We start from the raw sequence: 17673 nt of genomic DNA on the forward strand, positions 1-17673 counted from the left end.
GAGTAGACTAGAGACTAGCCAGAATCAGGCACGAACATTTAGGTCAAAAATTATGACCTATGGGCTGGAAATGGGGCCTCAGATATGGGTAGCTAATCTATCTAGGATAAAAACATGTAAGCAGCTCACTTGATTCATCCCAAAGGAAAGAATTTGGGAAGAAAAGGAAAGGAAAAATGAGCCTCCATGTCTCAAGACCTTTCTCGGGAAACTATTGATGGCTTATAGTTAGAAATGATTAGAGAGAATGATCCGTAATCACTGTAAGGCAGGATTATTTAAGACCAAAAACCCTACATACTAATCAGCAAGAAGTAACTAATCACAGGCTTGACTGTGAAGTATAGAAATTAGTGGGCCCTTGTAACTAAATTTAATTTCTGGATTGAATATTGTTAGGCTTTTATGGGAATTAATTCAACAAAACTTTATTAGTCCACTCTATGGAGGGCACTACAATAGGTCCCAGAGATCTAAAGATCAGTCTTAAACTTGAAGGAGCTCCACCTAATGTCAGAGAATGAGATTTAAACACATACTTATTATTTATATAGTAAATACAGCAATAGATATGTACAGGGGGACATTAGGCCACAGTGGGAGGGGAGGTGTGTGGTCAGGCTAGTAGGCAGTTAAGTAGGCAAAAAAGAAAAGGGCTTTCCACATAGAGGAACCTGCATTAAAAAAGGATATTACACAATTGTAGAATATTGCTAGAGCAGAAGATGACTAAAAATGTATGCAAGAGTGGGTTATGCAAGTTAAGGACCATAGACTTTATTCTATAGGCAATGAGAAGCCATCACAGGGTTTTCTTTTAGCACTTTAAACTGTCATTCTGTTGTTTTCTGGCTGCCAGTGTTTCTGATGAGAAGCCAGCTGTAATTCTTAGCATATGTCTTTTCCTCTGACTGCTTTTAAGATTTTGTTTCTTTATCTTTGTTTATCAGCAGTTGCACTATGCTTCTAGGTGTGGTTTTCTTTGCATTTATGCTGCTGGAGGTTCATTTGTTTCCCTGGATCTGTGGATTGCCAGTTGTTGTTGTTTCCTTTAATCAAATTTAGAAAACTTTTGGCCGATGTTCTTCACATACTTTTTTCTGCCCCATTCTCTCTCTCTTCTGTGACTACACTTACACTTATGCTAGACTTCTTAGTCCTTAGTACAGGTTACCCCAGGCTCTGTTCTTTTTTTTTTTTAATTTTTTTCTTTCTGTGGTTCAATTTGGATAATTTCTATTGAGAACCAGTGATTCCTGAAAAGTCTGAATGTTAATATTTTCCCAAAAGCACAGACATCCTTCAAATGACTGTGAGTTCCTTGGGAGAATACTTGAAGGCATATTAGTCAAGAGAAGAGAAATGATTACAACAGAGAATTTAGTATTGGGTATTGATGAACTGGAAAAGCAAAAAGGGAACACTGAAGTAGCCCAATGTGATAACTGTACCCTAGGAGTAGTAAAAAAGAGAAATCAAGGTTGAACCATCAGGTCTCAGGAGCTCAGAGGAATGACCCTAGCTGCCTGTAGCTCGTACCCCTGGGAGGATGCTGTCCAGCTGGTCTCACTACTACTGAAAGGGATATGATGCGGCTGAGTGGGGGGTGGAGGAGTGACAAAAGAAGCTCAAGGCTGAGATCAATTGCTGTTTCTGGGGCACAGGGCTGCTAGTTATTCTTGAGGTAACAATGACAAAAACTGCAAGCAAACAGAAAGGAGGATGTCTTTTTCCCACTTCTCCTGTCTTCCGGTCTCCCTCTAATGCCCTTTATTGGTGGACTCTAGTGAGACGCCATCTGGCATAGGAAAAAAAATGTAGTTTGCCGGATCTGAGCCATAGGATCACAGAGGAAAGTATAGATGGGTGAATTTGAAGTTAAGATAGCTCAAAAAAAATTGTTTAATAGCCAGTACCATATCAACATTTGCTTGTGCTAAATCAGTAAAAATGTCCGAAATTAGACCCAAATTAATGCTACTTTATATGCTTTTACACTGTTAGGTTCTTTTGAAAAGAATCTCAGGACAAAGTGTTGTATCAGTTTTCTGTTATACTATGATTATTGTTAGTGTCTTTTTCAGGGATAAGGAGTACCTTTACTGCAGCTCACACTTGTACTTGCTACAAAATCATAAACAAGGGCAGATTTGGAGATCTGCATAACTAAGGTAGACCCTCCCCAGCATTAGGTCCCCACTATCAGGCACAAAATGGCATAGACTAAGTAGAACTAGCAATGATCCAGTCTTCTCCCTATCTCCATATCCTACGCTTTGCCTAATGTGGCCATAGCATGGGCCACATTTCCAATTTTCTGTTCTAAGAGGACAAACCACCACTGTCATTGAAAAACCACTCCTTTTCTTTGTTCCCTCTTTCTTATCTCAACTCAAGCTCCCTCACCCAGCCCAATCACCTCTTGTTTTCTAACGCAAATAGATGACAAAACATAGCTCGGTATTCAGCATTTCACCTAATAGATTTTTGAATATTGAAGGATCTTTGTTGAACATTTATAGAACATTGAGCATGAACATTTTCTAATTTTTGAACCTTAGGACCATAAATGTTCCATCTGAAAGGGGTGATTTCTTCAAGTCTTATGTTCTTTAGTTATTGAAGTTAACATTCTCTACCACAATTACCTTTTATTATTAACATGAAGATACCAAGTTCATGATATTTCACATAATTTAATATTTGTTTTTTAATATATTAGATTAGAATAAGCTTTTCTACATCTGCATATATTAATCATATATAGCATTCTGTCAGTTATACAACACAAAAACTTTGATAGGTGAACATTAAATGGCAGTGTACTTATTAATAACTCAACATTAACAAGATCATAATCAAGTATATTCATTTAATGGGAGAGTCTAGTATTTCCTGATAATCCTGCCTTCTTAAATTCCTCCAGTAAAGTTTATAGCCAGCAAGGACAAAAACACTAATCATAATGATTATCCCTCCAAAGACATCATAGACACTAGGAAATATATGTAACACTAGAAGCTGCAAGACCATAGCTACCACAATCTCCAGATGTTGTACTGTGCTGACCAAAGCTGGATGGAATTTGTCCAAGGCATAATATACTCCTAAGAATGCTGCAGTAGAACAAACGCATATAGCAATGAGATAACTCCAGGTTTCTCCATCTAATGGGATGATGGGTTCTTGAAGAACAAACATAGTAGATACTCCCCAGACTGTCCCAGTCCAACCAAAGGTAAACAGTGCAGTCCACATGCTGATCTTCTCCTTAATGGATCTGTATACTATCATGGAAAGAGCAGTGGTCAGTCCAGCCATCACAGTCATAGTGTACCCAAAGGCTTCTTTCCAGGCATTTAACAAAGAATTGTCTTCATCAACAATGTTGGGGATCATGACAAGACAAACACCTAAGATGCTGCAAACAACTGTAGCCATGTCAACATAAGCCATTTTCTCATCTACAAGTAAAAAAGCCAAAATGGCACTAAAGACTGTGGTTGTGGCTCTCCACATAGTGGTCCCATTGCTGGGAGGAACTATTGAAAATGATGTATAAGCACAGGTGATAGAGATGACATTGCATACACCATAGAAGAAGAGTCGCAATCTGTATCCACTGGGTCCAAAGGGGGCCTCCTGGTAGTAACACACAACTAACACAGATAAGACCTGCAAAACAGAACGGATAAAAATCAGTTCTAGAGATGGAACTTTAGAACGATCAGAAACAAGCCTAGTGATAAGAGCTACACATCCATGAGCCAAAGCAGATCCAAACAGCACTATCCACATTTTTCTGGATTGAAAAATATTTTTTTCTGCAAAGCTTTGGAATTGTCCAATCTCATTGGTCATGGGGTCTTCTGTTAGTGGAGGTCGAGTATCCGTTGTTCCAAAGAAAGTTCTTCCTTTTCTTTTCATTTCACTCAGCAGGCCTTTCTTTGGATTTTCTTCCATAAAATTTCCATAGTCTTCATTGATTTCTTCATATCCATCATCCCCAGGCTGAGGATAATGAGAAGTATATTTCACCATCACCGTGTTGGGATGTATTTTCACCCGTTTTTTAACTGGATATTTTTTGGAGGGAGATGTATCCATTTCTTCAGATAATCAATTCTATTTAAGAAGGAAAAAAAGACAAATGTATTTGTTCAATCAGATGAAATATAGTTCTAATTTCTATTATAATCATATGTACTAATTTAAAAATAGAAAGTAGAGGTTGTAACAAGAGTTTTTAAAAAGTAATAGGAAGAGATGATCTGGTAATATGCCTTATCAGATGTATGTGGCCCAATGGAATTGTCTATCCTTTTTTCACTCTCATCTTGCTTCTGTCCCATTTCTCATTCTGCTTTTTCTTTGTCTCCTTCAGCTCTATTTCCTTTCTTTACATCACAAACAACTGACATTTTTCCATTTTTTCATTCCTACCTCTCTACCCATCCGGGAAGAAAAACAGAAAAATAAATAACAATTTAGATCAAACCTTTCCTTCTCATTGTGTCCATTTGTCTATATTATAAACTCTAAGTGGATAAGTCCAAATTATTTTGCATAATCACTTCTGTATGATACCAAAACTTGCCTCATATTACAAATTATAGTGATTTTTTAAAAACATTTATTCTGGCTTCCCATACATCTTCAGATATATAGATACACTGAAATTAGAAAATAAGGTGGATTTAGTGACATTCATGCATTGTTGCTATGTACAGATTTTCTTATGAGCAATTGGGCAATATGTGTAAGATTTTAACTGAAACTACCCTTTAATTCAGCAGTATCATATCTAAGATTTTACCCTAAAGAGATGATCACAAGATGCTTTTTACTTTACGTGTTTTAAGAAAGGAAAAAATAAGAATACATACCTGTATTTGCATATATAACATAAAAAGTATAACATAAAGTAATTATGGAAAGATACAAAGGTAACTCATAATCATTGGAGTGGGACAGGGAACAAGAATGGAAGAAAATATTTTTACTCTATACTTTTTAATGTATTTTTTGAATCATGATAATTGTTTAAAACTTAAATTACAAACTAAAAAAAAGTTAATCTGTTATTGATAAAAAGAGAGCATACACAAAAGTGTGGGAAAAATGTATGAATGGGAGAGTTCATTGTAGCTTACTAGAATGACCCTTCATACAATGGAATACTATGCTATGCATCCATTCAAAATGACAACACAGGGGCAGGAGGGTGTAGCTGTGTAGTAGAGCACATGCTTAGCATGCACGAAGTCCTGGGTTCAATCCCTAGTCCCTCCATTTAAAAAAAAAAAAGTAAATAAATAAACCTGATTACCTCCTGCCAAAACAAAAGCAAAAGTAAATAAATAAATAAATAATAAATAAATAAATAAATAAATAAATAAATAAATAAGGGGGGAAGGGGGGTGGGAGGGGATAAAGTGAGAGTTAGAGATTTGCAGATACTAACTGATATATATAGAATAGATAAACAAGTTTATGCTGTATGGCACAGGGAACTATATTCAATACCTTGTAGTAACTTATGGAGAAAAATATGCAAACGAATATATGTATGTTCATGTATAACTGAAGCATTGTGCTGTACAACAGAAATTGACACAACATTGTAAACTGACTATACTTCAATAAATATATATATATATATATATATATATATATATATATATATATATAGTAACACAGATCTTTATTGACATAGAAAGATGTCCATGACATATAGCTGAGTGGGAAAAATGTTAAGGTTGTTGTAAGAATTAAATGAAATAATGCATATAAAGGATTTGCCACAGTGCTGGCATATAGTAAACTTTCAGTGAATATTAATAACTCCAGCTTCTTTTCACCTATAATTAACTCTTTTGAAACACTGGGTGTCTTCTACAATGTTACTCTTTCTTTGAGATCTGTATTTATTCATTCAGTTCTCTTTAGTTTTCTCCTCTCTCCCCAAGAAAAATTTCTAATTTCCTTCCCAATGATTTCTCCCCTCCCCCCTAAAAAATTAAAATAAAAAAAAAAAGAGGAAACTTTTTTTTTGGTCCTCATAACATATTTCCCGTTCCTTGCCAAGAACTCACCAGTTCCAGGATCTTAAACCATGGTCCAGAAATCAAATCCCATTTTTGTTCTTTAATACCATCTGGGTAAGCCAACTGTTCCATGCCTGTTTACTCCTTTCTCTTCTAAATGACACCACCTTCAGTTTGAAGAATCATTTGAAAAAACACCACCTGTGCCTCCAAGCCTTTCAGATCCTAGCCTGTACCTCCCACTTGTAGTCCTTTATGCATCTTGTATCAGGCTAATCTGGATGCTCCCTTTTTTAAACTTTTATCAGGATATTTTCCCTTCACATCATGACCTTACCTTCACTAATAGTCTTGATCTTCCAAATAGATTTTCCTTCCCTAATTTCCTCACCTATGTTTGAAATACCACCATTTTTCTAGTTCCCCAAGCTAGAAACCAAGAAATACTCTGAATTAGCCTTTTTGCCATCACACTTTCATTTAGTCATCAATCTTACTGTTTTTGTCTTTGAAATATTTCTCAGAGTTTTCATTTCTCCTCCAATTCCATTTTACCTTTGTGATTCTGGATCGAGTTTTTGTGAATTCCCATCTAGAATATTGCAACAGCATCCTAACTAGCCCCCTTGAATCCCAGTTCTTCTCCCCTAAAATCCAACTATACATACCACTATACACACACACACACACACACACACACACACACACAACCACTGTCACTTAATGCCTTTAAAAGATTCAAAACAAAACAAAAAATTCCCTCAAGCTTTCCCCACCCAAGAACCTACAAGATTTCCTATTGACAACTTCATTGAATCTCAACTCCTCTGCCTAGCTCTGAAGACCTTTCCTAGTCTAGCCCATATCAATACTTAGCTCCTTAACACACATACTTTGTTCTGATCAATCCAGTCTCCTCCCTGTCCCCACTCTTCACATGTACATATCACTTCTCTAAGCCTTTATTCTCACTAGCTTACCCTCTGCTCCAACTTTCTAAACATTTCTCATCTTTTACGAAGGCCCAGTCCAAATTCTGCCTTTTAGAAACAAGCCTTCCCTGACCACTCTAGCCACTTATTTTTTTCTTCCTTGTTTAACATCTGTAGTAGTTCTAATGTTTGTAATCTCATCGTTTTATTACTTAGTTGTCTCAACTCAGTGGAATTTTGTCTCCAGTCATTGTACTCAAATTTGTGGTTAAATTTCCTTTCCTCAGTGGTCAGCAAGTATAACGACATTTCAGTTAGATCCCATAACTTCCAATTTGCTGTTCATCATTAAACTTGTGTCTTATATACATTCACAGCTTTCCCCTTCCTACTGCAGACCAGATTTGTAGCCCCGGGGGCATGAATAGGGAGAGGCTATAGTCTGCTGTATTATTCCTTCTCCCTTTCCCTTCTTTTGGAGTCCGTGGGAGGGCAATATGGTCTGCCTTTGGGACATCTCCATCTCCTTCTACAAGGCTCCAGCTCCCCTGATGTGTTGGCACAGGGAGGACAGAAAAGGAAAGGACACATATCTCATATATTGGCTGTTGTTGTATGATGGGCTTTTGATGTATACATAAACTTGGCTAAGCTGAACTACATTTCTCAGTTATTTGATCAAACACTAATCTAGGTGTTGTTATGAAGGTATTTTGCAGATATGATAAAACTCTAATCAGCTAAGTTAATAAAAGAAAGACTATCCTGGGTGGGCCTGACCTAAACAAGTAAGCCCTTTAAAAAAGAGCTTTAGGCCTTCTTCCTTCAGCTCAGAGATTCCAAACAGTTCATGCCATTGGGATTCCAACCTGCTCATTACCTTCCTTTCCTTACTGCCTGTAGACAAGAAGCTTCATCCTGTGCTCATGGGTTACAACATGATATAAGATCTTTCCTTTCTGTCTGCCCACAGACTTCAGACTTCCTTATCCAGCCCCCACAATTACATTTAATAAATCTACTGGTTCTGTATCTCAGGTTGAATGCTGACTTTAACACATGGTGAAATTCTCTTTGATTGTTGTCTTTAGTTTCTCTGCTAACTCTGATAGGCCACTGATACTCTCTAGGTTGCAGGCATCCAAATGCAGGCTATCTTGCATAAATTTTGTAGAGTCTCCCCAGTGCACAAGTCCCTGATGTAGGAGAGTCTCCTGCCCTGGGGCTATAGCCCACAGATTTTTGCTGCTTGGGTCCTATTGCCTGGGGGGCAGCTCTCTTGGTTGGGCACCAACAGTATTCACTTGACCCTGGGAAAGTCACAGATCCTTACCACTTCAATGAGTGCATAAGCCACTCACTGCTGGCCCCTTCTCTCCAATTTTATTTCTCTTTGTTCAAGCAAGCAAAGAGCAAATGTACTGTCTAAGCAGACTTCCAATTGGAGAATAAGAAAGCACAACCAGTCATTGTAAATAATGATCTGATAACGTTCACCCTCAGTTGGCTTTAAGGGGGAACATCCTCCTCCCCTCCCCATTAGGAAAAAGCACAACTGTATCAATCTGAAATGCTGGACACAAATGGATTAAAAGGATGCAGTTTGGTGACTGCTGGAACAATGGGCACAATTTAGTGTGGCAAGACTGAAAGCAGTATTTGTATCCAAAAGAGATACTGTTTCCTAAACTATATCCCACAACATAAGGCCCAAGATCACTTTTCTCCTAAGGCTGAGAAAATTAACACTGCCATCCCTACTGTCTTGGTAGGAATCCTTAGGGCAGTCCTCTTATGGTGCCTAAGGCTAATGCCATTTGGTAATAGTGGTAATAAGACTTTCTTTAGTTACCAGACTGATCCCTAAAGTGGTAAACAAAACAAAACAAAAAAAGTCTTAGATATAAAGCTGACTAATGCAACTTGATTATAATATAGTGGTTTAAATGTAGATATTGATGTGATTTTTGACATTCATGAATCAGATTACTAAACATCAAGAACTAATCGGTTACTACCTGAGCAGCCTAGTCCTGAGATACTTTATTACCCCAATGTGCTTGGACAGCCTTTCTCCTGAATAAAAATGAAAAGACTACACCTAACTTGTCACCTGAAAGGGAAGACACAACAACCATCTTTCCAGGATATTGAGAAACATCAGGACATGCATAGGATCTGTGCTGTTCAACATACCTCCTGAGACCTACCAAGAGAAGCCATTCACACTTCCAAACTGATGAAAAGGGGCCCATATTGTGAGGCCCCAAAAGCTGTGAGTATGATTCTACCCATCCTTATGATGAACCCTGCCTGGCAGAAACTTCAGCATCCCTCTTGGAATAAGGATTCTTCTCTCTCTTCCCCACTACAACTCAAGAGGATCAGGAGGACTAGAGGAAGCATTTAAGTTTGCTTATAGTTTACTAATACTCTTTAGGTCTGTATCTTTGTGTAAAGGCCCGCTGCTTTAGAGGAAAAAGAACCTGCTTCTAAGCTCCAACCTCTGGAACTAGAAAATTCGTTCTTATATAAATGAATAAAGTAGAGTTTGAAAGACAAGAATAATGATAATAAGTGAGAAATAACAGAGTAGAAGGTAAAAAGAACACACCCTTTCTTAAATCAGTCACACTTAGGAAATCAGGGACTTGTGAAGAAGTATGTGTTTGCCCTTCTTAGAAGGTATGATAATATTCATGTTGCATGTAAGTGGCAGATGATCAAAATGAACCAAGTCTATAATCAAATCATGAAACTGAACAGTTTTATGAAGACGTAAAAGAAGGGCTATAAGAAAAGTTAATCGTGTAAGATTTCAAATACTCAGATTATAAAGGAACCACCATGGGTAAATTCAACCCAAGGGAAGAAAAGAGAAGACTTACAATTCAACCAAAGGAAAGAAAAGAGAAGAATTACAAACCAACTGAATCTCTATAAAAATATAAAAAGAAAATACGTAATGAAAAAGAATATGAAAAGGAATATATGCATGTATATGTACGACTGAAACATTATGCTGTACACCAGAAATTGACACAACATTGTAAACTGACTATACTTCAATAAGATATGTTAAAATTAATAATAATAATTTTTAAAATATAAGAAGAAATTTCAGAGCAACCTGGACAGAATCATTCTAAGTCAGATATATTACTTAGGACAGATATACCATATGTAGTGGCAGAAATTGCAATTAAACTAGCACTCATATTGCATCAGATTATTGCTTGACAAACAATCCATCTACATCTCTCTTAGGAAAACAGAAAATAAGGCACATAATCAGTCCCTCCTTTGTAACACTTAGATTAAAGCATCCTTGCAATAGCTACCATAAAGAGACTAAGACAAGATCTTGATTTAGCCAGAGATCATGACAACATTTTCAGCCCTAATGGAAACAATCAGAATTAGTATAAAAGCAAGAATGGGACAACAAATAGAAAAAAGAAAGGCAAAACTAATGGCTCTAAAATCCAGAGAAAACAAAGGGAAATATGAAAGAAGTCAGTAAAAACAATACTATAAACAGCCAGACATATTCCCCTTCACATGTGTACAGATAATGTGCTAAGAAAAATACAGGTCAACTCAGCTTTGAGAGAAAGTGAAATCTTAGGAGGTTTTAGAGTTGAGGAGCATTGGGGAAGGGTGGAATACTAAAAATTTGGAGAAAGCTAATGATCTACCTCACTCTGAACTGAGAGAACTTAAAAGGTAAAGGAAGGTACTCACTTTAGGAAACTAATTCAGTATATATCATTGAACACTCTATGTGAAGGGTACCAAGTAGGCCACATGGAGCAGGTCAGTAGGTTCTACTGTTGAACAGAATTTGTTCCAAAGTTTAGTCCAGAATTTTGTTACATAGTATCCCAAATTCGTGTCTCCTCCTTGCTCTTCTCTCACTCTTTCCTCTTCCCAGTCCCCTCCCTCTTTCCCCATCTTACCTTCTCAACTTTATTCCTGTCCCCTACAGACACAGCCCTGTCTGACACCCCAGCCCAGAAGTAACTACCACTTATCCATGTGAATGGTCTCAGGAAAAATGATATTTATTTTGTTGACTTAAATGACAAAGCATTAATACTGTCAGAATCATATTCTGCTTTCATAATAGAATAAACTATTTTCATTTTCCTGAAATCGTAAGTTTTCTGACAGGAAATAGGAGTGATGATGACAAAATATCTGTTCAGAAAGTAGGAGAAAAGCCTCAGTCATGTGACCACCCCTGCCACTAGAACTCCACCCTAAAAACTAGCCTCCTGCCATCCAAACCAAAATGTACACATGTCACCCCTCTGAACCTTTTCCCTGTGCCATTTGGTACTTAGCCTCTGCCTCTTTTCATTATTTTATTCTCTTCATGTATGACATGGTGAAGTTTTAAAAAAGTAGTGGTTCCTCAGTGTGTGTTTGAAGGAAGAAAAGCAACCTAAGTGCCCCAACAGATGAATGGGTAAAGAGCATGTGGTATATCCATAAAATTGAGTATTATTCATCCATAAAAAGGAATGAAGGTCCAATACATACTACAACATGGATAAACCTTGGGGACATTATGTTAACTGAAATAAGCCAGAAACAAAAGGACAAATATTGTATGATTGCACTCATATGCAGTATTTAGAATAGGCAAATTCATAAAAAGAAAAAATAGATTAGAAGTTACCAGGGGCTTGGGTAAGGGGGAATGGGGAATTATGGCTACAGAGTTTCTGTTTGGGGTAATGAAAAAGTTGGAAATAAATAGTGGTGATGGTTGTGTGATGTGAATGTAATTAATGCCATTGAATTGAACATTTAAAAATATGTTAATATGATAAGTTTTGGGTTATTTGTATTTTACCACAATTTTTAAAAATAGGAAAAAAAAATAAAAGAAAGGGGGAAAAAGGAGTGATTCCTCCATTGTGGGTTAGGGAAGTGGGGATGGCAATGCTAGGCATTGGTATTTTTAAAAACCTCCCATTAATCCTAATGTATAATTTTATTGTGCAAGAATCACTTGACTAGATTATCTAAAGACATTTCTGGCTTTAAGATTTAATGAATCTATGACTGCTGCATTAATTAATTAAGACAGAGAGTGACACAAGAATTGAAATTTTTTTAAACTTGGATACTGAACCCAGACTGTCTGAATTTGAATCTTAGCTATAGAACTTATTAAATGTGTGAACTGGGGTGGGGAGGATGTACCTCAGTGGTAGAGTGCAAGCTTAGCATGCACAAGGTCCTGGGTTCAATCTCCAGTACCTTCATTAACAAATAAATAAATAAACCTAATTACCCCCCCAAATTTTTTTAATTAATTAAAAAAATTATAAACTCGGGCAATTTATTTAACCTCTTTGCCTATTTCCTCTTCTGTAAAATTTCAATAATAATAGTATTACCCCATCGGATAGAATAAAAATATTAAGTCAGTTAATATATACAAAACACTTAGTATCTGGCACTTAGCAAGTGCTCAATAAACTTTAATTCTTTATTCACATAATTCTGTCTGCCTGGAATGACCTATTCCTCCCCCTTTCTGTCCTTGTCTACCTGTAGGCTTCACATCAGTGCTTCAGTAGTGTTCCCTCAGGTGTTACTTCCTCCTATGCAAAGTCTTCCCTGGCCTCTCAAATCTTTGTGCCCCATTGTCCCTGCATTCATTTGTTTATATCCTGTCTTTCTCACCAGACTGTACACATCTTGAAAGCAGACTTTCCCACCATTATATGCTTGGCCCCTAACACAGTGTCTGGCACATAGTGGCACTCAGTTTTGTTGGATGGAATGGAATGGACTTGAAAAGCAAGAAGAGGGAGACATGGAATGATGTTGACTACTGACATCTCCATAGGATCTTATAGGCCCATATATCCATATTTGCTCTCAGCATCATTGCTTAATCAGTGGTAGACTTAGGTAACCAAAAACCTGTAGTTTCCCTTGATCATTCAAACTACAGAAATATTCAGAAGAACTCTCTCTATCCTCTGCCTTTAACCTCTTTATTAGTCAGATTTCTCCAGAGAAACAGAATTAATAGGATGTAATTACATATGTACATATATAGACACACACACATCTATAGAAAGAGGATAATTTTAAGGAATTGGCTCATGCAATTATGCAGTCTGTCACAACCAAAATCTTCAGAGTAGACCAGCAGGCTGTAGACCCAGGGCAGATTTGCAGTTCAAGTCCAAAGGCAGTCTGCTGGCAGAATTCCTTATTTTCAGGGAATGTCAGTTTTTCCTGGTAAGACCTTCAACTGATTGGATGGGGCCCACCCCCATTTTGGAGGGCAATCTCCTTTACTTAGATACACTGATTTAAATGTAAATCTCATCCAAAACACCCTCACAGAAACATCAGCATAATCTTTGACCAGCCAAGTTGACACATAAAATTAACAATCACAGCATCATCTTCTGCTTGTCCTCCACAGGCACAGAAGTTCTGGCTATTCCAAATTGCAGAAAATTCTTTGAATATGTCATGCTCTTTCTGGGTTTTTACATATGCTGTTCCTTTATATAATACTCTTTTTCTGCTTTTTCACTTGGTAAATTCCTGCTCACTTTTCAAGGCCCAGATTAAATATTACCTTCTCTGGAAAACTTCCCTAGGCCTACCTCCCACCCCTGTCTGTGTTAGATGCCCACCTCAGTGCTTCAATCATAGAATTATTGCATTGAATTACAACTGTTTTTTTTTTCTTTCCCTCCTGCTAGATCTGTGAGAGTTTTAACCCAGAGATATTAAAATTAGATATTACTAATTTTTATATTTGAGCATCTAGCACAGTGCTTGGCAGGAGATGGGTGTTCAATAAGTGTTTGCTGAATGAATGAATGGACTATTTTTTTATGAAGCAAATTTTGTTAAGAATAAAATATAAGTAATATAAATAAATGAATTTAAACAGCTAGTTTAAATAAAAATGGGAGCCTTAGCCATTAAAATACTTTAGAGTCCTTAATAATACTTCAAGACTAGTAAAACATTAGGATGTGCAGTTTGGCTATAGAAAGGATTTGTGTATTTAGCTTCTCTGTCTCTGGCTCTGTTTATGTTGCTAGGTCTCTCATATTTTCTTTAATATTAAATTCCTCAGGCATAACTGGAGCTGTTTCTTAAATAATGTGTATCTGCTTTTCTTAATTAAATCATTACCAGCCATTTAGGAAGGATATCTTTCAACAAGACCAGGCTGAACTTCAGTTGCTATTTCCCTGCTTCCCAGAGCACGTCTCACAGTTTGGCCCAATCAGGTTCAGTCCCACCTGAGTTCCTCATCAGGCTTCCCTGGGCTTGCTTAGGACAAGCTTATGCTCAGGAGCTATTTACTACCAGCAGATCTTTAGAGAAAAATTAATTTTTGTTTATTCTTATTACAAAAGCAATATATGTTTATTGTAGAATATTGAGAAATGTGAGAAGGCAAAGAAAACAAAACCACTCATAATCCTTCCTACCACCCAGAGATAACTATGGACCCTTCTAGGCATTTTTCTGTTTGTGAACATTTTCCCCCCAAAAGTGGTATCAAACACTATATCCTCTTTTATAACTTCCCCTTTACTTACCAATACATTATAAACATTTTTCCATGTTATTAAATATTGTACAACATCATTTTTAATGGATAGTTAATATGGATTCAATAATGGGCTTTGAACACAACAGGTCAATCATTAACTTCAGCTTTCTGAGAGCTGAAAGGCAAGTATGTTGGCCAACTGCCTCTTTACTTTATGCAGGGATAGATCCATAAACCATCACAGGAAAAGCCATGTATGTGAAAAGACACAGATAACAATGTTGAAGTTTTCTCAATGAATATAAGTGAAGAAATGGATTTTGATAGCCAGGAGAAGATAGTGAAAGAATAAATAGGAGATAAGTCAAAAGGATTCATGTTTCCCTCTTTGTTCTCTGTTAAAATGTCATCTAGAGAGAAACTAGCTGAGCCTAATAGTGAAATAAAGTATGTCTTCATTTATTGTTCTGTATGTTTATTTAGGATCAATACACTGGTTTTGAAAGGACTTGAGGCAACCATTCAATTAGAGTTAAAGGTAAAATGAAACCACAGGAAATAACAAGCACAGATGCTTCCAAGCACCTGGGAAGTACTCTTTTGGATTGTTTGGTTTTAAATATGGCTGTAGATTCTCTAATTATAAGGATATCTATGTTTATTTAGCCTCTTTTATAGCAGACATGCACTAAGAACTTTATTTTATCATTTAAAGGTCAAAACAACTCTATGAAGTAGATAATATAATCTCCATTTTATAGATGAGGAAATAGGTTCTGAGAGGTTGGGTAACTTGCCAGTTCGTGGGTGACATAACTAGTTAATGGTAGGAACAAGATTCAGATCCAGGTCTGCCATCCCAAGCCCTTTCTTCTATACTGCTCTGCAAAGTAACCATCCATGGTAGGCAGAATAATGCCCCCCATTCCCAGCAAGATACCCACATCCTAATTCCCACACCACTATCTTATATGACAAAGGGGAATTAAGGTTGCAGACGGAATTAAGGCTGTTAATCAACTGACCTTAAAATAGGGAGGCTATCCTGGATTATGTGTTTGGGCCCAGTGTAATCAAAAGGGTCCTTAAAAGTGGAAGACAGAGACAGAAAAGTCAGAGGAGATGTGACAACAGAAGCAAAGTCAGAGTGATGAAATATGCAGACTCAGCCTGCAGTTGCTTGCACTGAAGACAGAAGGGAGTTATATGCCAAGGAATGTGAGCAGCCTCTTGAAGATAGAAAATGCAAGGAAATAGATCCTTCCCTAGAACACCCAGAAAGGAGCACACCCTGCCAACAACTTGGTTTTAGCCCAGGGTTACCTGAACTGGACCTCTGACTTATAAAACTGCAAGATAATAAATTCATGTTGTTTTAAGCCACCAAGTTTGTGGTAATTTGTTACAGCAGCAAACAGAAAATTCATATACCATCATTCTGTGAATGTCTAAAGATCAGATATGTATTCTTAGATAGAAGACCTACACACTTAGTACAGGTGTGGAAAAGAACTGCCTGCATGTAAATCCATGATGTTCCCTAGAAAAGAATTTTTGATCTTCTGAAGATCTAAAGATGTGTTGGATGAGACTGCAAAGTTCTGAGTCAAGTGACATGAACAGGATTATTTTAGCCTGAGATAGAAAATGTTTGCTGGCTTGTTTGCCCCTGTGATACTCTGAAACATCTGCTTTCAAGAACCACATCCTCATGGATCATCTAAAAAAAGTGAATTATAAAACACCTCTCAAGGGTTGAGTAAACTGTCCTGTTGGATGTAGTTATTAAACATTGAATCAAACTTTGGTTGGATGCCACCAAATAGGACTTTGGATTAACAACCAGTGCTGGACAACAGGTCTAACTAATTCTTGAGGCAGCAGACCTGAATTTGAATTCTATCTCCTATCATTTCCTGCCTGTGCATATATCACATAACCTTTCTAAACCTCAGTTTCTTCATCTGTGAGATGGGCTGATATTGCCACCCTGGAAAGGTCATTAATAAGGACTTAATGAAAAGATAGATCAAAAGCATCTAGAACAATCATTGGCACATAATAAGTGCTCACTAAATACTAGCTTGCTTTCTTCATGTTAGTCAAATACTGTGAAGATTCTGTTACTAGCATAGAAAAAATGCTTATTTTCCTCTCTGCTCTGTTTATATAGCAAGAAGGCTTACATGCAGTTTATGAATTGCTAAATTAGGAATTTTTTTAAAGGATAAGCCATGCATTCTCAGAAATGTGCCTAGAGGCCCAGATTGAAATTTGCTCCTCCAGTCCTTCCACTGATTTTAGACTTTTGATTCCTTGTATTATATCTCTTTCTGATTGAAAGAGCTAGCGTGATTTTTGTTATCTGTAACTAAACCCTGTCAGATATGGAGATGCACTGTGTATTACACTGTGTAATATGTAAAGATGAATCCCATCAGTCAAGGAACCTTTCCTGCCTATTTTGCTTTTAACTATTATTTTAATAGAAATGCCAATAAAGCATTAATATTTTGAAATTTACAGAAGAGTATTCATTCACACATAGTGCCAGTTTTATGAATCAAAGACTGAAGATAATGTTGGTGATCCCTTCCAATAGCCTTAAATTGCTATAAACTCTCTTCATGAGACAGGATGGTGTGCAACAGTAATTCATAGGAGACAGTTTGCCTACATTTTGTTCCTCATGTAATTATTGTTTTGGGAAAATAACCTACAATTTATCAAGAAATCTAGAAGAGATTTTGGAAAGAAGCAGCCTGGATTGGTTGGTAGTCTGGGGCAATAATAATATAAGATTTTCATAAAGATTGGTAGATGGCACTTTGAGCTCATATATGTCAATTGCGTTAAACAAGAACTTGGGACTGCTGATCAGGACAGAATCTGAATAATTCCCTCAAGCCATCTTCTGCCAGAAAACTTTAAATTTTATGTGATTACTTAGATAGTTCTCTGGAAATGCAATTATCAAGACAAACTTGTTATCTTATAATAACTTACTTACACATTCTTTCCACTCTACCAACCACTTCTACTCAAATCTTCATATAGGCCCAGCTAGCAAATTTCAGGCCAAGGGATAAGTATTAAATTTCACTCAGACCTCTGATTTTTTAAAGTGCTCTTTCTGAGAAAA

At 36.8% G+C, this 17673-nt stretch overlaps 1 protein-coding gene and 1 long non-coding RNA gene across 3 annotated transcripts in view; one reads left to right on the forward strand and one right to left on the reverse strand.

Annotated features, from left to right (window-relative positions):
- LOC116666020 overlaps positions 1-17673 on the forward strand; it is a 37819-nt gene that overhangs the window by 2277 nt on the left and 17869 nt on the right. The gene's annotated exons all lie outside the window — the stretch shown is intronic.
- SLC35G2 (solute carrier family 35 member G2) overlaps positions 1360-17673 on the reverse strand; it is a 34745-nt gene continuing 18431 nt past the window's right edge. The window contains exon 2 of one of the 2 annotated variants that reach the window (XM_032487908.1): positions 1360-4125. In XM_032487908.1, coding sequence (XP_032343799.1) covers positions 2869-4107 — 1239 coding nt within the window. In that variant the 5' untranslated portion in view covers positions 4108-4125 and the 3' untranslated portion in view covers positions 1360-2868. The remainder of the gene's footprint in view (positions 4126-17673) is intronic. The other variant, XM_032487900.1, reaches the window with a different exon arrangement.

This window comes from Camelus ferus, chromosome 1, assembly GCF_009834535.1.
Source record: "Camelus ferus isolate YT-003-E chromosome 1, BCGSAC_Cfer_1.0, whole genome shotgun sequence".
In the NCBI taxonomy this organism is placed as follows: Eukaryota; Metazoa; Chordata; class Mammalia; order Artiodactyla; family Camelidae; genus Camelus; species Camelus ferus.